The 22534-nt window shown below is 36.5% G+C and overlaps 1 protein-coding gene across 2 annotated transcripts; it reads right to left on the bottom strand.

Moving 5' to 3' along the window:
* Nucleotides 1-807: 807 nt before the first annotated feature.
* NUP42 (nucleoporin 42) lies at nucleotides 808-22397 on the bottom strand. 2 transcript variants are annotated; one of them, XM_019958540.2, is made up of 7 exons: nucleotides 22267-22397; nucleotides 19394-19622; nucleotides 17934-18028; nucleotides 13195-13271; nucleotides 12351-12437; nucleotides 9673-9757; nucleotides 808-9029 (listed from the first exon to the last, which is right to left on the bottom strand). In XM_019958540.2, exons 1-7 carry the CDS (start codon nucleotides 22376-22378, stop codon nucleotides 8452-8454), a joined length of 1263 nt encoding a protein of 420 aa, XP_019814099.1. In that variant the 5' UTR covers nucleotides 22379-22397; the 3' UTR covers nucleotides 808-8451. The 2 variants fall into 2 exon arrangements, with proteins under 2 accessions (XP_019814099.1, XP_019814100.1); XM_019958541.2 differs by having other exon boundaries at nucleotides 8113-9029; nucleotides 9673-9742.
* Nucleotides 22398-22534: the final 137 nt, after the last annotated feature.

Below are 22534 nucleotides of genomic sequence, written 5' to 3'. Positions count from 1 at the left end.
CACTGCTTGACCAACAAAGGTCCATCTAGTCAAAGCTACGGTTTTTCCAGTAGTCATGTATGGATGTGACAGTTGGACTATAAAGAAAGCTGAGCACCAAAGAATTAATGCTTTTGAACTGTGGTGTTGGATAAGACTCTTGAGAGTCCCTTGGACTGCAAGGAGATCCAACCTGTCAATCCTAAAGGAAATCAGTCTTGAATATTCATAGGAAGGATTGATGCTAAAGCTGAAACTCCAATACTCTGGCCACCTGATGTGAAGCACTGACTCATTGGAAAAGACCCTGATGCTGAGGAAGACTGAAGGCGGGAGGAGAAGGGGATGACAGGATGAAATGGTTGGATGGCATATGTAGTCCATGGGGTCACAAAGAGTAGGACACCACTGAGTGATTGAACTGAACTGATTCTCATTCATCTTTGAGGATGAGCTCCAGGTGAGGAACTTGACACTTTGTTTAGAACTTATGATAATCGTTCATAGCCTGTTTCTAAACCTTCTCAATAGATTTTAGGACTGAATCCTTAATGTAACACTTGCATTTGGTGGGTCATTAATATTGATGATCAATTCCTGTAAATCAAGCAAACTTTTTCTTACACAGCACTCTGTTTTCTCTACTGAATTATGTATATAAATGTCCCTCAGTTGAGTAGCTTCTGAATAATTCCAGTAAAGTCATGTCTTCTCTTGATTTTTTTTCTTAGTGTAGGGGAGGTGTGGAGTCATATAGAATCACTAGAAGGTTTCCAAATGAAAAAGCTTGATACTTACTGTGTTTACACACACACAAATACACACACACACACACAAATATTATAATTCCTCTATTTCTCTGTTTCAATCCTGACAGGGTTAAATGCTGTTTACATTATACATGACCAAGTAAATAAGAATAGATTTCCAGTTGGTTGATAACATGTGGTTGAGAAAAGAACCTTAAGGTAACTGGTTATCATATTGATTCTAGATTATCTTCCTCATCAGGTATAAGTAGAGAGACAAACACATACTCTTTCCCAAACAAGTAAATAAAAAATGATTTCCATTTTGCTCCACAAACATTTTAATTACTTTCAGGATTTCATTAGCAGCAAAAATAACATGGTCTACATCCACAGTTGGTTGCTCTTTAGAACAGTTGTACTCCTTGTACTTTAGTACTAGAATGACAAGTATCATCAGTTCAGTTCAGTTCAGTTCAGTTCAGTCGCTCAGTCGTGTCTGACTCTTTGTGACCCCATGAATCGAAGCACGCCAGGCCTCCCTGTCCATCACCAACTCCCGGAGTTCACTCAGACTCACGTCCATTGAGTCAGTGATGCCATCCAGCCATCTCATCCTCTGTCGTCCCCTTCTCCTCCTGCCCCCAATCCCTCCCAGCATCAGAGTCTTTTCCAATTCATAGTGATTACTTCAGAAATCTAAAAGCTACTTTATAATACAATTTAGGGTGGGAAAGAAGACTTTCTTCTAAATTAAATCTTTAAAAATTTGTAAATTTATTTAAAGTATATGGAAAAACATAGAAAATAATATAATGGATAGCTATGTACTCATCACCCACTCTATAAAATTCTACTATTGTCAAAATGTTTAAATTTTTAAAGAATCACAGGTATAATGCTCCCTATATATGCCTTCTAATCTCATTCTTTTTTTCCCTCTTTCCTGGACAAACTCTATTCTAAATCTGGTGCTCATTTTCTCAGGCTGTTATTCCTTTACTATGTTTATAAGTTTATAAACAATATATAGCATTGTTTTACACTCTGTACTTTCAGGGGTGTATTATACCACCTGTGCTTTTTGGCTGTGTATATGTGTAACTCGAGTTGCACAGATGTATCACAGTATACCAAAGTGTATCTGCTACCTTGTGCATGAACTTCTGGTTGTTTTGAATATTTTGTTATTGTGAATACTACTATTTAGTTTTATAAGTCTCCTTTTCCCACGTGTAGTAGTTTCTCATATATTCATGTGCATACCATCCTCCCATAAATCTCACAAAAATGGAGACTCTGATTTGATAGCAGTGGGATGAGGCTTGAAATTCTACATATGTATTAAGTTCCCAGATGATGTTGATGCTGCTGGTCCTAGGACTACACTTCAAGGAGCAAGGGCCTTGCAGAGGAGTAAAAACTTCTAGGTTGTAGTGGATGATCATCTTTAATGTTACTAGATATTGTCCAACTGCCTCTGAAGTGCCTGCACCCATCCACACTCCTGTCAGCAGCTCACAACAGTCTCCAAAATACCACATCTTCATTAACACCATCATTGCAAGACTCTGATTTTTGCCAATTTAATGGACAGGAAGTGGTATTTTGTTATATTAATTTGCCGAGTATTATTGATTTGATCAAATTATATTAATCTGATGAATAATATTGAAGTCTGACCTCCTGAGTTTCTTCTGCAATAATTTTTAACATAAACTAATGTCTGGGTAAAGAAAACGTCTTCTTTCTTCTGTTTTGTACTTTAAAAACAACCTTGTACAGCCATAGCCAAGATTAAAGTCTTGAGACTTTCAGGCTAGAAAGACAAGTTGCTGAAACAGATGGATGACCTGAAGGTGGAGCTGTACCAGCTGCATGTCTCTGAACTGCCAGGCAGCACAGCATCCAAACTCTCTAAGACTCGAGTTGTTTGCAAATCTATTGCCTTTGTTCTCACTGCCATTAACCAGACTCAGAAAGAGAATCAGGAAATTCTACAAGGGCACAAAGCACAAGCCCCTGGAACTGCAGCCCAAGAAAATATGTGCTATGCATTGCCAGCTCAACATGTATGAGGAGAATTTGAAAACCACACAGCAGCAACGAAAGGAATGGTTGTGACCACCGTGGAAGTACATGGTCAAGATCTGACCATTGTGGTATCAACAGAAAACAAACTGGCTGGAAAAAAAAAAAGAAAGGCTGAAGGGCGTCCTTCAAGTTAAAACAGAAGGATGATAAAGAGCAACAAAAACAAGACAAAAACATAAAACTCCTTCGTAAAGGTAAAAATATAAATTTAGAATTATGTAGTGTTCGAATGTAAGTGCATAAATCACTTTTAAATCTGGTACAGAATTTAAAAAACAAAAGAAGCATAAAAAGTAATTATATATCTATGTTAACAAACATGCAATATTAAAATAGGTAATCTGTCTCAAAAACATAAAGTGGGTGAGGCAGAACTGAAATAGTTTTTATGTGACTGAAGTTAAATTACGTTTAAAATATACTATAACTTTAAAACACTTGATGTAATTACATCAGTAACCACAGAGAAATTATAGAATGTACACAAAGGGAAATGAGAAGGGAATCAAAATGTGTCACTACAAAAAAATAAAAAAAATAAAAAACTCAGCAAAGCACAAAATAAGGCAGCAGGAATAAAAGAACAAAAAAGTTATATACAGAAAACAATGAACAAAATGGCAATATTAAGTCTTTTCCTGTCAGTAATTACTTTATATGTAATAGGTTAAATATACTAATTAAAAGACACAGATTGGCTGAATGGATAAAAAATAAGAACCAACTAATAGGTTATCTACAAGAGGCATGCTATACATCTAAGATACACATAGGCTAAAAGGATGGAAAAATATTCCATGAAAACAGGAATCCAAAGAGAGTAGAAGTGGACATACTAAGATAAAATAGACTTTAAAACCAAAACTATCATATGAGACAAAGAAGGACATTATATAATGGTAACAGGGTCAATTCACCAGGAAGATATAACAATTATAATGTACATGCACCTAACATTAGAACTCCCAAATATATAAAGCAAACATTGACAGAACTGAAGGGAGAAATAGACAGAAACATAGTAACAATAGGATAGTTCAATACTCCACTTTCAGTTAAGGATAGAACAAAGAGATCCATAAAAAAACAGAGGACTTAACACTACAGAATAATTGAACCAAACCTATACTGAGCACTTCACCCAAGAACAGCAGGATGCAAATTCTTCTCAAGTACACATGGTCGTTCTGCAAGGCGGTCCACATATTAGGCCACAAAGCAAGTCTTAATAAATTTAAGAAGACTGAAATCATACCAAGTATCTTCTCTGACCACAATGGAGTGAAACTAGAAGTCAACAGCAGAAGGTAAAAATACAAAATATGTGAAAACTAAACAACACACTCTTAAACAACCAATGGGTCAAAGAATAAACTACAAGGGAACTTAGAAAATACTTAGACACAAATGAAAACAAAATACAACACATCAAAACCTAGGCAAAAGTAGTGATAAGAGAGAAGTTTACAGAGATAAATGCTTGCATTAAAAAGAAGATCTCAAATCAATAATCTAATTTTATACCTTGAAAAAAAAAAACTAAATTTAGCAGAAGAAATAATAAAGATGAAAGGAGAGTAAATGAAATAGAGAATAGAAAAAGTGGAAAAAAACCAGTAACTAATAAAACCAATTGAGTGTTTGTGTCCCTTACCCAAATTCATATGTTGATGCCCTACCACCAAAGTGATGGTATTTGGAGGTGGGGGTCTTTTGAGAGATAGTTTAAATTAGGTCATGAGGATGGCAACCTCATGATGGGATTAGTAGCCTTGTAAGAAGAGGAAGAGAGAGAAATCTATTTCTTCATGCACATATACCAAGAAAAGGCCATCTCAGTACCCAAGAATGGAGAAGGCAATGGCACCCCACTTCAGTACTCTTGCCTGGAAACTCCCATGGACGGAGGAGCCTGGTAGGCTGCAGTCCATGGGGTCGCTAGGAGTCTGACACGACTGAGCGACTTCACTTTCACTTTTCACTTTCATGCATCGGAGAAGGAAATGGCAACCCACTCCAGTGTTCTTGCCTGGAGAATCCCAGGGGCGGGGGAGCCTGGTGGGCTGCCGTCTGTGGGGTCGCACAGAGTCGGACACGACTGAAGCGACTTAGCAGCAGCAGCAGTACCCAAGAAGGCAACTGCAAGCTAAGAAAAGGGTTCTTACCAGAACTGACCATGCTGGCACCCTGACATGGACTTCAACGCTCCAAAACTGAGAGAAATAAATGTCTGTTTTTTAAGCCACCCTGTCTATGGTGTTTTATTATGGTGGCATGAGCAGACTAAGACATGGTCTTTTAAAAAGACCACAAAAATTGGCAAATCCTTAGCTACATTAACTAAGAAAAAGAGCTAAGAGATTCTAATAACTAAATTAGAATCAAAAGAGTGGATATTATGACTGATGTCACAGAAATAAAAACGGATTATAAAAGATTACTGTGAAGAATTAAATATCAACAAATTAGATAACCTAGAAGAAACGGATTGATTCCTGGAAACATACAAACTACCAAAACTAAATCATCAAGTAGTAAAGAATCTGAACAGACCTATAATGAGATTGAAGCAGTAATCAAACACTGCCCAACCAGGACAAGATGACTTCACTGAAGGATTTTATCAAACAATTAAGGAATTAATACCAATCTTTCCAGAGAATTGAAGAGGAGGGAACATCCCCAAACTCACTGTATGAAGCCAGCATTGTTCTGATACCAAAACCAGAAAAAAAAGACACAAGAAAACTATAGACAAATATTCCTGATGAGTAACGATACAAAAATCCTCAACAAAATACTAGTGAACTGAATTCAACAGCACATTAAAAGTATTCACACATGATTAAGTGGGATTTGTATCTGGAATGCAAAGATGGTTCACCATACAAAAGCAATCAGTATAAATATACAACATTAACAAAATGGAGAACAAAACCCATATGATCATCTCAACTGATGCATAAAAACACATTTGACAAAGTAAAAATTTTTTCATGATAAAAACACTCAACAAACTGGGGAAAATAAGGAAACTACCTCAACATAATAAAAGCCATACATGAAAAGGCCACAGCTAATACCATATTCAATCATGAAAGATAGTTTTTCCTTTAAGATCATAAACAAGGCAAAGATGCCCCCTCTCACCACTACTATTCAACACAGTACTGAGTGTCCCAGTCAGTGCAATTAGAGTAATAATAATAAAATAATAAATAAATAATGAGCTTTTGCCCATTGACTACAGAATGAAAACCCAGGTCATTTAAAAAAGCTGTACTCCAATATATGAATCTACCAGATTAACCAATTTCCTGTTGTTGGACAACAGATTGGATTCTTTTACTTTTATGAACAATACTTGAACAATACATACTCTGTAGCTAAATCATATTATACCTTTTAAATAGTTTTAATATCAGCTTCTCTCTCCCTTTCTAATTAGCTCTCAGCTGTTATACCTCTATCCTTCTGTGATCAAATAATCAAGCTAGTTAGATAATTTTACTTGTAATATCAACCTTATATGCAATTCTGTCCCTTCCTCTAAGTCCTAGGGAAAAGAGGCGGCTGTTGTAGAAGCTGTGAAATGGCGTTGTCTGTGCTTATTCGGGAGTATACTTTTAATATGACCAGCTCTGTCAGAATTGGTTCTTGCCTCATTGAATAAATCTAGATGGTAGTACTTGCTCTTGCACCTTTTGGTTGCCTCTTCCCTTCCACTCCTTTTTAGGGTCTTGAAACTTTATCTACCTTTATACAGGGTTCATTCCATTAGGGTAGGAGAACTCTAGGAGTCAACTGTAAGTTGAAAAAAAAAAAACACTGCAAAGTCCTTATAAAGAACTTGAAATCAAAGCAGGAACTTAGGGTCTATTTACCATCTCTATACCAAGGATGGTTTCAAATATACACCTCTTAGTTGGAATGCTGGGGTTCCAAAACTTAGTTTGAGTCATAAATTTCTTCAAAAAGTGTAACAGAGAATCTGGATCCTCTGAGGACCAAATCCTTTGCATATATGCTAAAATCATGTGGAGCAAATATCTTTAATAGGTAAGATTTTCACTTAAAAATCAGTTCAATACCTGATCTGTGTAAAGAAACTGTTCTCACAGTGCTAGTTATACAATTTTCTGAGGTTTGAAAAGGGAACACAGAACTCTTGACACATATGCTTCAACTAATGATGTCTCTGGCTGTTTGGATCAACCATATATATAAGATACTCCTTCAATCTGAGGGCACAGGGAGACCCAAACATATCTGAAAATTCTAATACAAACTCTAGAAACAGCTGGTGAGTCCTCATCCCTCTATATACACTATTCTTGGGGGAGGAAGAGATTACTGATAATTTTCATTTCCTTGTTGTAAGTTTCCAAAGTTGTTATAATAAACATTTTATAAAAAGGTTTTAAGAAATACACCAAAAGGAATGAGCATACCTTAATAACGTAAATGGAGGTGGAAGAAAGCCTAGACTTGCTCTTCAATGACCTTTTTCCAGTTATAAAGTTACTTCTCCGTTACTTGAAAAGAAAAAAGCCTAGAAAAGATGCATCTTGAATACTTCTTTAAAAAAAAAATGCTTTTCAAAAATGCATCTTGAAAAACTAGCTTGATCATAAGTATCATTAAACTTGTCAATAATGTTTAGTTGGAAAAAGCTTCCTAATTTTTTGTGATCTTCTTTTAATTAAAAAAACAAAGTACCACATGTACCTGGTAAAATATTCAAACAGTTCAAAATGGTATATAAAATATTTCTCCTAACTTGGACACCAATTCTTTTCCCAGAGGTAGTCATTATTAGCAAGTTTCTTATTCTTCCAGAAATGTCTTATGCATCTACAAAGGATATATATATATACAAATGCTCTTCATCTACATGAGATCATAATTTCTAGTCCTCTTACAATCCATCCACTTGATGAGACAATGTGAGGAAAAAACAGAATTACATAAAAATTAGGCCAAGATAAAAACTAGTATGAAACTGTTGACAAAAACTCAAATGGTTCATGAGATGGCCAAAACTGAGGAGGAAAAATTATGAGGCGAAAATGCTTCTTAGGTACTAAAAATAAAAGCTTTTACCCTTTAAAAATTATATTTCTCTCTTTAAGAGAATCTTCTGTACACGAAAGAAAGTCACCATGCTACTGATGTTTATTCAGTAGGTAGACTAAACACTTTAGCATTTTTTCCCTACTGGTTCTAGAAATTACCTCTTTCCTTAAAAAAAAAAAAGTTTAAAGGTAAAATTTTAAATGGTAAGACAGTATAAAGTGATACAGAATGAGAAAAATACTTTATTCAGTGCACCCTAACAGTTTTTTCAGTTCCATTCATCATTACAGTAAAAAAAAAGAAAAAAATCTGCTGCTATTTTTTGTTGTTTTACTTAAATAGCTCGACTCAAGGAAAAATGTTAAATTTAAGAACTCCTAATGTTATTGAAAATTTATACTTCTTATAAATATATATGCAATATATATGCATATACATGTGTATGTGTGTGTGTATATATATACTTATTATATATATATATACTTCCTCTTTCATATGAACCACTCAAAACAATTTTAAAAGCCGGTTTTTTTCTGTATTTAAAATTGCCCTTTTAAATATTTAGAAATTCCACAGGTGGTGGCTTTAATGGAATTTTTCCCAGAGCAAATTTCTTGGATTGAAACTGTTCCAGTTCTTCTGCTGTTAGTTGATCCTTGGGTGTGAATAATGCATTATCTGTTGAGGTGCTGCCAAGTGAGAATGAGAGAGAAGTAGGTATGCTGCTGTTTCCAAAGGTGTCACTGGATGACTTAGAGAAAGCAGTGTGAGGCTGTGAGCCTGGACTACCAAAACCAGCTACAGAACTGCCACTTCCAAAGGCTGGGGCCACTGGAGATCCAACAGGGCTTGCTGCCATAGAAGGTGAAAATCCTGAAAATCCAGATGATCCAAAACCAGAAGCTGCAGGGGTTTTAAATGAAAATGAAGCAGCAGATGTGATTTCGGGTTTCCTAAGGCCAAAAGTCGGAGTAGCAGCAGCAATGGCAGAACTGGAAGCGGGTACAGCTCCAAACGCTGGAGTATTCCCAAACACAGGAGGGCTTCCAGAAGGGGCTGTAGCAAATCCAGGGCTTGGTTTAAAACTAAAATTCTGAGCACTGTTGCTGCTGCTGTTATTCACAGGAAAACCTACAAAAACCAGAAAAAGAAAAAAAAAACTATTAGTCAAAAAATGTAGCTATATTACTACCTTGCCCCCACCTTTTCTTTTTCTTATTTCTGCCATGTTTAGATGATGAGAAACTTATTGGAAGGAAGAAAAGTGAAAATGAGAAGTTAGGACAAACTCACTAAACCCTGTTGGCCTGTCTTTCTGCTACACTGATCTCATCTGCACTCTAATTTACCTTCACTTAAGAAGGTAGCTCTTGAGAAATCTCAGGGATTAGGGAGTGGACTTTCACTTCAGCTTGTCCTCTACTCTTGTTGGAGCTGTCACCTGAAAACAAAACTACGCTGTTATGTACAGGAACAAGAAAGTCCTCATAGGTACTGTTACCACAGCTATGTAGTCCTATGAAACTCTAGAAACACCATTCCTAAAATACACATCTAAAACCTCAGCCATAGGGTCTTTCAAAGAACGTGCCCATTCTGAACACCATTTCACAATGCTAGATGAGCCAAATTCTTTGAAGCTCTATTATGGAAGGTGGTAAAATTTGCAAGGGTGACTTAACATGGCACTAGAGACACCTTCAGGCTTTGTATTTGAAACCCATAAAATCCCATTTTTCTAAATCAATCAAGTCTTGCATGACTTTTCACTTACCTGGTGACCCAAATGTTACTGTTTGCCTATTGCCAAATCCAAATGAAGGTGTTGCTTGATTCACTCCATCCTGTAAATCGGACAGCTATTAAAAAAGAGGTAGGCAAGTGAATAACTCAAGTACTTTTTCTGTACACTTTTAGCCAAATTTAATTTTTCAAATGTGCACTTTAAAATGTCTTCAATTGCTTAACATAGAAAAATGCCCACAAGTGAATATGCATAGAAAAAATGGGCCCTGAGTTCTCAAGGAGTTCAGAGTGATGGTCTGGCTGATGAATTGTGAGTGTTTTTAATTTTATTTATGCTTTTAAAACATTTTCTAAATTTCTTCAATAAACACATATTAAAATCATAAATACTTTTTAATTCTAGATTTCAGTGTCTACAGGTTGATCTGCATTAACCAAGAAACCTAGATATTAGGTAAGGGACCTTTAGAGGCTACCCCAGTTGACTTACTCAAATGCCTGACTTGAAGTTAATTCACAATTACATTATTAAAAGCTTACCAGTAAACTCTATTAAACATTCCCTATTCCCTTAAAATATTTTATGTTCTTGCTATTTTCTGCTGTAGAAATATCTTTCATCTCTGCTTACTGAAATCTTAATCTCCTTTTCAATGAACTTTTCACTTAATCCTGACCTCTAATAAGTCCTTCCTCATTAATACAAGCATATATTATTTCTCTCATTTGAAAACCCTATTGGCACTGTTTTTAAAAAATAGTTATTTATTTGGCTGCACTGGGTCTCAGTTGTGGCACTCAGGATCCTTTAGCTATGGCATGTGGGATCTAGCTCCTCAACCAGGTATAGAACCCCAGCCGCCTGCATTGGGAATGCAGTCTTGGCCACTGGACCACCAGGGAAGTCCCCAGCATTTTCTAAAATTCAACTTTATTGAGGTATAGTTTACATAAAATAAGACGCATCCATTGAGAAATTTGTTTTTCAATGGGTTTTCATAAATTTATAACCATCACTACAATCAAAATTTAGAATATTTCCATCACCCATAAAAGTTCTCGTGTGTCCATTTCCAGGCAACCCTCTTCCAACCTCTGGTCCCAGGGAACCACTCATCCACTTTTTATTACTAGAAATGAGGTTTGTCTTTTCTGGAGTTTCATATAAATAGAATCATATAGTATACAGTTTTTGTTTTTTGGGGGGGGGAGGGGCTAGCTTCTCTCTCTCAGCTTGTGTGATAAATTATCATATAAGGAATGTGGATAAACAAATCATATTATATCCATATAATGGATTAAAAGAATAATTGGACATAAAGAATTGATGCATGGTAAGCCAGTTGTAGGTGGGCTATCCAAGATTCTCAATTACAGAAGGGCCCCCTGGAAGCTGTCAAAGAACACAGAACTTCCAATCTTGAAGGAAGCTCCGTAGTTCTCTGAACTCAGTTACCCCTTACACATTAGCATTGGTGATAGTGGGCCACCTCTCATCTAGAGAAAAAATACTTCCAAGAAGTCCTGCTGCTGCTAAGTCACTTCAGTTGTGTCCGACTCTGTGCGACCCCATAGACGGCAGCCCACCAGGCTCCCCCGTCCCTGGGATTCTCCAGGCAAGAACACTGGAGTGGGTTGCCATTTCCTCCTCCAATGCGTGAAAGTGAAGTCGCTCAGTAGTGTCCAACTCTTAGTGACCCCATGGACTGCAGCCTACCAGGCTGCTCCATCCATGGGATTTTCCAGGTAAGAGTGCTGGAGTCGGGTGCCATTGCCTTCTCCGAAGTCCTACTGAATTCAAATGGCATGACAACAACTGAAAGGCGAAGAAACTAGCTTGCACAAGAGTCTAGTCATTTAGAAGCAGATATTTAAGGAGTAGGGTATTAGGACTTTCAGTCATTCACTAAGTTCAGGCAGCTACTACTCTTATAGCTTTTTCAGAAAGTACAAAGAAAAATCACCTAGGAAACTGGAAATATTAAATTCCAAATGTAAATATTTTATTTAAAAATAATGCTCTTAAGAACACTTTTTGGGGGCAGAAAAATAAACTTTATCAACAGAGATAATGAATATGCTGCAGTAGTATCATGTATCTTTGGGGACAAGTGCGTATATACCTCCTAACAGCATTTCTGTATAAGACAGGAACATATGGTAAGTGTCCTCCAGTCACCAAAGTGTGTACTAGTCTATATGTGACTTCCCTGGTGGTCCAGTGGTTAAGAATCTGCCTTCCAATGCAGAGGATGCAGGTTCGATCCTTGGTTGGGTAACTAAGATCCCACACACCATGAGGCAAATAAGCCTACATGCCTCAACCAGAGAGCCTACGTGCTGAAATGGAGATATCATGTGCCAAAACTAAGACCCAATGAAGTCAATAAATAAATAAATAAATATGCATTCATATAATTTTTCAAAGCAATTTCTTTATAATATTTCCCAATTTTCAAAACTAGTACTACCAAAATTAAGAACCTAATCCTAAGAATAGTTTTAGAAAAGCATAATTATCTGTGCTTTTCTGACTAAGGAACAGAGAGAAAGGAATTCCAGAACCTTGACTCTAAATGATAATATATTATGGTTCTTGAGAATGTGTATCATAATTCTTTAGCTTTGTTTCACAAATCCAAAATGAAATTCTTCAAAAAGGCAACACATAAGATACTTCCTTGTAGAAGATTCTCCAATACTCACCAAAGCTATTACAGTTGATGTATTTAGACTTTTTAGTTCATTCACCCTGTTCCTCCACTGATTTATCAACTGCTGGACAGAATTTAGCTGAAGAAAGATGACAGAAAAATAACGTGTCAGTATTGAGTGTTTAAGGTAAGCTCTTCAACAACTTCATGTCTTTATTTCCAAAGTCACAATAAAATTATAAAACATTTTTATGGCCCATAACTTGTAAAATTTTCATTGACCTACCCCTACTTGCCAGACACTCCTGCTGTAGACCCCTTTCCCTTTCCCTATTCTCCAGCTCCTTGTATAACCTAGTTAAGATCCCAAGTACCTGGCAGCACAGAGTTATTAATAGTTATATTTGTATGGGAGACAAACATGTGTACTGGTTGATATGATACTGACAGTAGACAATAGAAAATACAGAGTTTATGTCATTTCCTGTAAGCACTAAACTTATTCTCACCCAGTTTCTCGATTTTTTGATACTTGATACATGAGAAGGCTAATCTGCACCCAACACTGCATTTATTTGTTTTTCTAGCATTCATCATGGTGTCTGCATGTACGAGATGCACCATAAATGTCAAATGATGAAAGGGTATGATTTCTGGGACTGATTGCTGAATAATTGGTAATAAAAATAAAAGCATTGGTAGTTACTATAGTCAAAGTATACTCTCATCACTTTAGATAACCAACCAATTGTAAAGAAAATAATTTAGAATATAGTTTTCTGAAAAAAAAAAAAAAATAGACCTCATCCACTTTGCCAACACACAAGTGAGCCACTATAGAGAAGACAATAATTAACAGCTAATCTGTTAGTTAGATGAATAGGAAACAAACTTACATAACTCTGTAAGTTATTGCTGGTTAAGAAGTTATGGTATTCAAGTCTCAACTCCTCTGGTGAAATGTCTGTAAAACCTGAAGTGAGGAATCAATTGGAATCTTTAAATACCAATACTTTTGATAGTATAGTAAAATGAGAGGTGCTAGATAGGAAAATATGCTAATCTTGATCATTAGAAAAATTTCATAATCATAAGGAAAGAATTAAAAAACTAGACTCTACTTAATAAAGTATAAAATTAGAATAAAATATAGTTCATTATTAATATTTGAAGGGGCAAAATTTCCTAAACGGAGTGGAAGGAATAATACAGAAAAGAAAAAGAGAGTTGATTCCATATACATTTGAACTTATAAAAAAATTCTGTATGTCAAAAACTGTAACAAGCAAAATTCAAAGGCAAACAGTAAACTAGGAATACCATAACTGCAACATATATGACAGAAGAGTTAATGAGAATGTATAATTAGCTCTTACAAATCAGTAAGAAAAATAAGCTAACATGGGCAAAGATAATGAACAAGCAATTCACAAAATAACTCAAGTAGCCAGTATATAAATGAAATTGAAAAGTTCAATTTAAAATTACAACTTAGGACTTCCCTGGTGGTCAGGGAAGACAGGGCAACTAAACTGATGTGCCACAACAACTGAGTCCAAGATGTAGAACGCTTGAGCTGCAACCGCTGAGCCCCCACGCCACAACCGCTGAGACCCCAGGCCACAACCGCTGAGCCCCCACACCACAACCGCTGAGCCCCCACGCCACAACCACTGAGCCCCCACGCCACAACCGCTGAGCCTCCACGCCACAACCACTGAAGCCTGCATGTTCCAGAAAATGTGCTCTTCAACAAGAGAAGCCACTGCAATGAGAAGCCCATGCACCGCAACCAGAGGATAACTCCCATTCACTGCATTAGAGAAAGCCCCTGTGCAGTAATGAAGACCCAACACAGGCAAAAATAAGTAGATAAAAAAAAATTTTTTTAATAAAAATACAACTTAAAATAGACACAATGTTTTATTTATCAGATTGGCAAAAATTAAAAATGGACAATCATTATTAAGGATGTGGTGAAATGGACATTCTTCTAAGTTGCCATTATGGAAATCATGGTAAAACTTTTCTGGGAGGAAAATTGTCAATAAATGTCAAAGGCCTTACAAATGCTCATACCTTCTGATTCTAACAGAATTTCTAGAATCTGACCTCGGGAAATGATTGAACATGTAAACAAAGGGTGTTACATAAAAAAGATGTTCATTCTAGTATTTCTAGTAATAGACACACTGAAAACAACAAGGCTTCTGCAACACTAGGTTATGACTGCTAATTATATATATAATAAGAAATAAGTGCGTACATGTTTTGAAAGAAATACACTAAAATGTTACAGCTGTTATCTCTGAGATCAGTTGATCTTTATTTTATTTACATATTTCTGTATTTTTCAAATTTTCTATGGCAACAGATAATAACTTTCATAATAGGAAAACTTTTTGAGGAAAAAAAAAAAGAAGAAAGAAAAATGTTCAGAATTTTTTTCTACAGAGACTTACTGGTAACCAGATACCACTAACTCCAAAGACTCCTACCTTCGAATAAAAAAACCTAAAACATTCAAATCAGATCCCTCGATGCTCTCTAACAACTTATCTTTACCATCTTTACAAACTACTCAGGCCACAAAACCAAGAATCACCTTGTATTTCTCTTGTTGCCCATATCTAATTAATAAGCCTCTTGCCAGTTCTAGCTCCAAAACATGGATTTGACCCATTCTGTCTCCACTGCAAGTAACTCTCAGTCAACAGCAGCTGTCTCCTAACTCATTTCCCTTCCTCTATTTTGTGCCCCCAACCCCTGTTCCCAGCAAACCATTTCTTTTCACTTAACAGTCTAAGTGAGCTCTTTCTAATCAGATCACATCCCTCCTCCTGCTCAAAACTCTCTGTGGCTTCCTAGTGCAATTAGGCCCAACATGATCTGGCCCCTGGCTGCCTCTCTCTGGCCCAATGTTATATTACTCTTTCTCTTGTTTACTCTCCTCCAGCTATTCAGGCCTCACTAATCTACAAGTATGCCAGTCCGGTTTGCACAAGGGGCTCTGCACATTCCCCCCCAAATCTTCCCAGAAGAGACATCTCTTCATTCAGGACTCAGTTTCAATACTGCTTCCTAAAAAGAGATAACCACTCTAAGTAAAGAAACACTGTCCCTCTGGTTACTTTCTCTTCCTTCCATCAGTCACTCATGGTGAACCACAAAGACAGAAAATGATGTGGGTGACTATTTTCTCAATTCTTTCAAAGATAAGTATAAATACAGTATCATTCTAGTGGCAAAGGAAAAATTAATTCATTATAAAGACAGTGATTCTCCTACTTTCTGACTTCAGAACCCTTTTACATTCTTAAAAATAATTAAGGATTCCAGACCTTTTGCTTACATAGGTTACATAAATCAATATTCACCATATTTGAAATGAAAACTGAAAAGTGTAGAAAATATTAATTCATTTAAAAATAAGAAATCAATGTGTCAACATGAATAAAAAAACTATTTTCCAAAACAAAAAATAAAAATTTAGTGATATAAGTGCCATTGTTTTATGTTTGCAAATCTCTTTAATGCATGGCTTAATGGAAGACTGCTGTATTATAATATCTGCTTCTGCTATTTAATCTGCTTCAATCTGTTTCAGTACATTGTCTGGTTCAAGTATATAAAGAAAAACTTCTCACACAGATATGTAGCTGGGAAAGGATGACTTTAATGGTCTTTTTAGATAATTGTGGATATTCTTCTTTGGTACAATACCAAAACTTGACAGGCAACAGTTTCTTAAAGGTTAGCTATAATGTGGACTCAAATCATATTAATGATATCATATTAATGAACCAAACTATTAACTAGTTTACCCACTCCAGTATTCTGGCCTGGATAATTCCATGGACTGTATAGTCCATGGGGTCACAAAGAGTCGGACACAACTGAGCGCCTTTCACATCACTTCACTTAGAATGCATTTTTCAACCATGTAACTTCACACACTGGTCATTTGGAAAATATTGGTTCACTGAGTTATCCAGAATTTCCAAATGTTAGCACACGTCATCTTACTAGAAAAAAAATTTGTATTTGTTAACATTACTTTATGTGTGCTCCCCATTTGCACACAGAATACTTAAAAGGTGTACGCTTATAAAATTAATAACTTTTACCTCTTCATCAGGGACATTCTTAAGTGAATGTCATTAAAAATTTTTTTTATTGACTACTATAATCTACTAGTAGTTTGTTGCCTGTACCTCATCAACAGCTTTACACCAAGAGTATAAATGTCAACACAGTGAAAATGGCAATTAATGTCTTAGTATTATTATGAAAATATTTCTAAACTTGTATAGCCCCTAAAAAGGATCTCAGGAATAGGGTTGCCAGATTTAGCAAAAAAAAAAAAAAAAAAAAAGGATGCCCAATTAAATTGGAATTTCTGACAAACAAATACTTCAAAAGGTAGTATATCCTAGCAGTCCAGGGTTAAGACTTCATGCTTTCACTGCCATGGGCCTGGGTTCAAATCCTGGTCAGGGAATGTTAACACCCTACAAGCCATATGGTAAGGCCAAAGCCAAAAAACAAAAAAGTGTAAGTATGTCCCAAATAGTACATGGGATATCCATATACTAAAAATGTCATTACTTATCTGAAATTTAAATTTAACTGGATGTCCTATATTTTATCTAACAATGCTGCTGAGGGATCTGTATTTTACATTGAGAACCACCGCTTTAGGACATTAGGCATCATGTCCAATTCTGAACTTTTTAAAAAAGGCTTAACACTTATTACTTTTACAGAAAAATCATTATTTAAAATTATTTATTTGTATTGCTTATTGCCTCCATCCCTCAAGAACATAAATTTCATGAGGGATGGATCTTAGCTATCTTACTCACTGCTATATCCCTACCACCTAGAATGAGGCCTGGCAAAAAAGAAATTCAATAAGTATTTGCTGAATGATTAGTAAATAAATGACTAAGGAGTGGTGTGACACAAATACTCACAGAGAATGAGCAGGTAGAGCAGAGACAGAAATTCCAGAGTTCTGAGAGACTGAAAGGGCCCTCATTTTCCAATGACTTCCTGTTCAACTTCATAGGGCCTAGGACCACTCAGAGCAGGCTTAGAAAACTGTGGTGGTCTAGCTTTCAGCCCCAGATGAGCTATGGACAAAAAAAAGTGGGGAAAAAAGGAGCATTCTAAGGCTCCCTAACTTCAAACATTACCTCTAGAAGAGGTATCAACATGCTTTATTAAAAATAACTAACCTTAGAAAAAAAGAGGAAAGAAAGAGAACAGAGTCAAAGCCCAATGGCAGGTATAATATGACTCTTCTATTCTCTGCAGGCAAAGGTTCCGAAGTAGCATTTACAGGGAACCAAGGAAGTAGAGCCTCTTCTTAGGCTTACAGAATTAGAAATGTGGCAAGTGGCAAGTCCTCATTTTACTGGTTTTCCCAAGGGATCAATATATCTTGAACTATATCTTCCAACCTCAATCTCTGAATTACAAAGTTCTGGTAGAATATTCAGGTATTTTAAACAATGTCCAAACTCCCCTAACTGTAGCTAAATTTTTCGTTAATTTCTTTTTTTGATCTGGTCTTGGTTTTAGAAAATAATAGCGGTAAAACACATTTTAAAAACACATAATTTCTAGTTACCTGAAATATTCGGTTTCTTTTTCACCGGAGAATAAGAAGAAAACATCCACTGCCCTGATGATTCCCAAACCTCCATATCTTTAACAATTCCTTCCCTAAAAAAATAAAAATGGCAAAAGATCTTTTTCTTCTGCTTGGTAAAATTTATCATTGATAATTTTCAGTGACTGTTATAGAAAATATATAATTTTAGATTTTCCACTATATTTTCTGAAGTGTCCTTCAAAGCAGAAGTTTGCAAAAATATGAGCTGCACTTCATGATTATAAATATTATAATATCAAAGACATTTATAATTTTGGTTTTCCAGTACACTGAACCATTAACCAATATATTTATTGAGAACTTACTATAGTACTATATACATCTTAAAGAACTGAAATATAAAATACACAATACTAACTTAACATTTTAAAATACACAATATTACCTTTAATTTTCTCTGTTCATTATAATTAACATCAATGATCATTTAACTGAGAAAGAACGAACCAGTAAGTAATAAAGAATCATAAAATATTTAAGTAGGTAGGACTTCAGAGATCATTTTGTCTAATTCTCACATTTTGCAAAAACGGAACAGACTCATGTCCATGGTTAATTTGTTAGCAGAGTCATGGATATATTCAGCTCTAAATTAAATATTTCCCTCTTACCCAGGATGGCACAATTAATGAAGTAAGAATGGTAGTTGATAATAAAATAATACTAAAATTTCAGATTTTTACAATAACATCAAATATAGGAAGGAATGTTTCATTTGTCTTATTTTACTTACTCAATTGTATATGATACATGGCTCAAAACATTTACAACTAGTTCTAATTTAATTATGGGATATAAAAGACTAATGAATATATTTAAGCACTGTCCTAGTTGCTGGGAGCTGAGGGAACACTTACTTATATACAGCCAGGCACTGTTTCAGCACCAGTCATAAATTCTACAAATGTAGAATTTTGAGAACTACAAATGTTCTTAATAAATGATAAGAAATGTACTCCACAACAATGAAGTCAAATGTTTGCATGAAGTAACTGAAGTAAAAGTTTTATTATAGAAAGAAAAATACAAGATGCTGTAAGTGACCTCAAAAATCAAAAACTGCTTTAAATCACCTCATACTTTGTAAAGAACTCATAATTTAACATAAGCAGGATTACCTTAGAAAGATATTCACAGTATAGTATCATTGATAGAAAAGTGGAAAAAGAGTAATTATCCCCAAGAAGACACTGCACTGATATAGAAGAATCACATTTTAAGTTGAAATAAAGTCTAGCATGACACCTGCAAAACAGAGATTACCTCTGATCATGGATGCTTTTTCTTTTGCTTATTTTGATTTTATAACAATTTAATAAAGTAATAGGATCACTTCTTTTTTAAGGAAATATTATAGGTGCTTTTGGAAAAAAATAAGCAAATGGGTGGTAATTTTTCTGAAGGTTTTCACTTACAGAAGCTTCTTATCATCTTTCTGGTCATCAGAGCCAGGTGAAGCAAATGGGTTCTGAGATAAGCCAAATCCCCTGTTCTTGCTAGCAGACTCTCCAGAATCAAAAGTAGCAAAAGATGGCTTTTCTTGATCTCTGCTGCCCCCCCATGGTGTAGGCTTGGAGAAACTGGATGGCTGGATAACACTGGAATATCTCTGATTGGTGGTATTCCATCCTCTTCTGTTACTACCTGAAATAAACAACAAAATAAATAATTTTACTAGCAACTCATGTTTTCAATCTCTAAAAATTTCATTATATTTTTTCTTATTATATGCAGATACTATGTAAAGATTCGACAGGCACTACATGCCCACTCATTTTAAATTACAAAACTTTTCATTTTCAATTTATAGAATTAAGTGTAATATCAACAAAGGGGCTTGGCTGGTAGTAAAGAATCTGCCTGCAGTGCAGGAGATGCAGGTTTGATCCCTGGGTCGGGAAGATGCCCTGGAGAAGGAAATGGCAACCTACTTCAGTATTCTCGCTTGGGAAATCCCATGGACAGAGGACCCTGGAGGACTACAGCCTGTGGGGTTGCAAAAGAGTCGGACACGACTGAGCAACTGAGCGCACAAACACACACACACAGTAGCAACAAATCACACAATGATCTAGTTTAACAAGACTGGGAGGACTGTAAATCCACAGAAAAATTATGATGTAAGTTTATTAAACAATTGTTTGATAATGGAGTGGACAGAGGCATGTAACCTATATCATAAGCTCCTTCATGATAAAAAGCTGTATCTGTATCATTCTTTGCTCCCCAATTGGGCCCTATATAGTAGTAAAATCTGAAAAAAAAGACCAATGTATTAAGAAGTTTATTGAAAAAATTAGAGTCTACCTTCTGTGCTTGATAGAAGGGTAAATCTATTTGACTCAGTATTCTGAGAAAGAAAACCTATCCTCCTATTTTCCATATGAGAATTGTAGCGGTAGTTTACATATGAATAAACTGCATTGACTTCCTCTATTATAACCATATTTTTAGTATTCTTATAACTATCAAAATGAGCCAACAGGACTTTGTCCTTTCTGTCTCTATATTTAAAAAAAAATCTTATCACTTCAACTATATCATTTATTCATCACTTCTCAGTTGGGGCCAAGATAATTCACCATGTTTCTAACTGAATTAGGAGATATACTATTAAATATGTACAATAAAACTGGAGTGATGGGAGATACACTACTTTAAAAAATTCATCTCCCAATTCTAAAACTACTTAACAAAACCAAAGAGGAAAGGGGGAACATTGCTAGACCAGATCCTGCAAGTAAGGGTTAACAATATTGTATTTTTCTAGAGTTTGATCTTTTTTCCTTCACAACTGAAGAAATTCATTCCATCATTTGGATATAGCTTTTGGCCTTCATACTTCCTGATTCTGCAAGCATTTATTTATTTCTGGGCATTAGGTACACTGTTTATTTAACTAGTTTTATTTACTCTTTTAAAACCCATAAATCTATCCATTCAACATTTATTCTGTACTATATTTAGAATAAGTCTCCACAGAATGTTAAATATTACATTTTGTTGTTCCTGGAAATACTCACATTTGTCTGATCCCGAGTCCTAATTTTTGGTTTGGAGTATTTCACTAGACTAATTGTGGGTAATTCAAAAAGACTGTCATCTGGAAGAGCTATAAAAGTGAAACCACAATGCAACAAAAGGTTTAAACGTCAGATGAATTGCAGTACAGGAGAAAAGAGAAGGGAGAGGCGATCAGTATCCTGTGGTACTTTTTAAGAACTAAGTCTCAGTTCTAAGAAAGTCTAACTATTCATCTGACCTCTAAAACCTTGCATTGTACTGTAGATTCACATTGGATCCCTCCTCTCCTTGAAGACAGTTGCATTACCCACAATTGATTTAGTGAAATACTCCAATTTCGACAATGACTTAGGCCCAGAAGGCAGGTCACCATAGTCCTGCATACCTTTACCTTAGAGCTCAGAGTTCTTAATTGAGCAGCCCACTCTCCCGATTTTACCTCCAATTTTATAAGCATGTGCATTTATATGAGGTTTACGGCTCTGTAGCCTAATGGCAACCCACTCCAGTACTCGTGCCTGGAAAATCCCATGGACGGAGGAGCCTGGTAGGCTGCAGTCCATGGGGTCGCGAAGAGTCGGACATGACAGGGCGACTTCACTTTCACTTTTCACTTTCATGCATTGGAGAAGGAAATGGCAACCCACTCCAGTGTTCTTGCCTGGAGAATCCTAGGGACGGGGGAGCCTGGTGGGCTGCCGTCTATGGGGTTGCACAGTGTCGGACACGACTGAAGCGACTTAGCAGCAGCAGCAGCAGCTTTTATTAGATTTTCAAAGGAGTTCTCGGCTTCCCCAAAGAGCCGTGACTCTGGCCCCACTTACTAGCCTCTCCCTAGAAATAAGTTTAGAAAAAAAATTACATTAAAAGCATCAACGGGAAAAACAAGTACCCGGAATAGTACAATGTTACAGCAAGGAGGCGTCTAGGTCGACTTACGCCAATTCTGGAACCACTGCCGTGCAAAGACTAGGTAGTTTTAATACGTAATTACGACTTAAAAATTCGTTGTTTTTCACTGTAACCATGAATAAGCTGCCGCCCGCCTAACAAAATCAGCCGTAATTCCTAATCAAAGGGCGAAAACGTCAGTGGGCGGGGCGGGCGAGGGGACGGCGCGGGCACGTCCGCGTCACCTGACTGGTACGCCGCGGCGCTGTGCCCAGCGGCCGGCCCCAGGAGGGACGCCGGATCCTCGCCCGCCCGGCCCCACGTCAGGCCTTCCCCTGCTCGGCTAGCTGCGAAGGATTGAGGAAAACATTACCTGAGGGCTGCTGCTGCCGTCCTCCGCCGGCACCCCTGGGGCCGGGATGTTCGTTCCAGCACCGGTCTCCGAAGCGGCAGCGGCCTTGAAGGAAGAACTGACAAATGGTCATGGCGACGGTGTCGCGAACGGAGCGGTCTTCATTTGGCACCCTCAGCGAGCAGAGCCCAGAGCCACCGGCGGTCCCGGCTCCGCTACTGTGATGTCATCTTCTTGCGCCTGGTAAAGGCCTTTTCTCTATTGTCCCGCCCATAGTGTGATGAGAGGC

The sequence above is a fragment of the Bos indicus genome, chromosome 4, assembly GCF_029378745.1.
Source record: "Bos indicus isolate NIAB-ARS_2022 breed Sahiwal x Tharparkar chromosome 4, NIAB-ARS_B.indTharparkar_mat_pri_1.0, whole genome shotgun sequence".
Lineage (NCBI taxonomy): Eukaryota > Metazoa > Chordata > Mammalia > Artiodactyla > Bovidae > Bos > Bos indicus.
This window is presented reverse-complemented; position numbering and strand designations above follow the sequence as displayed.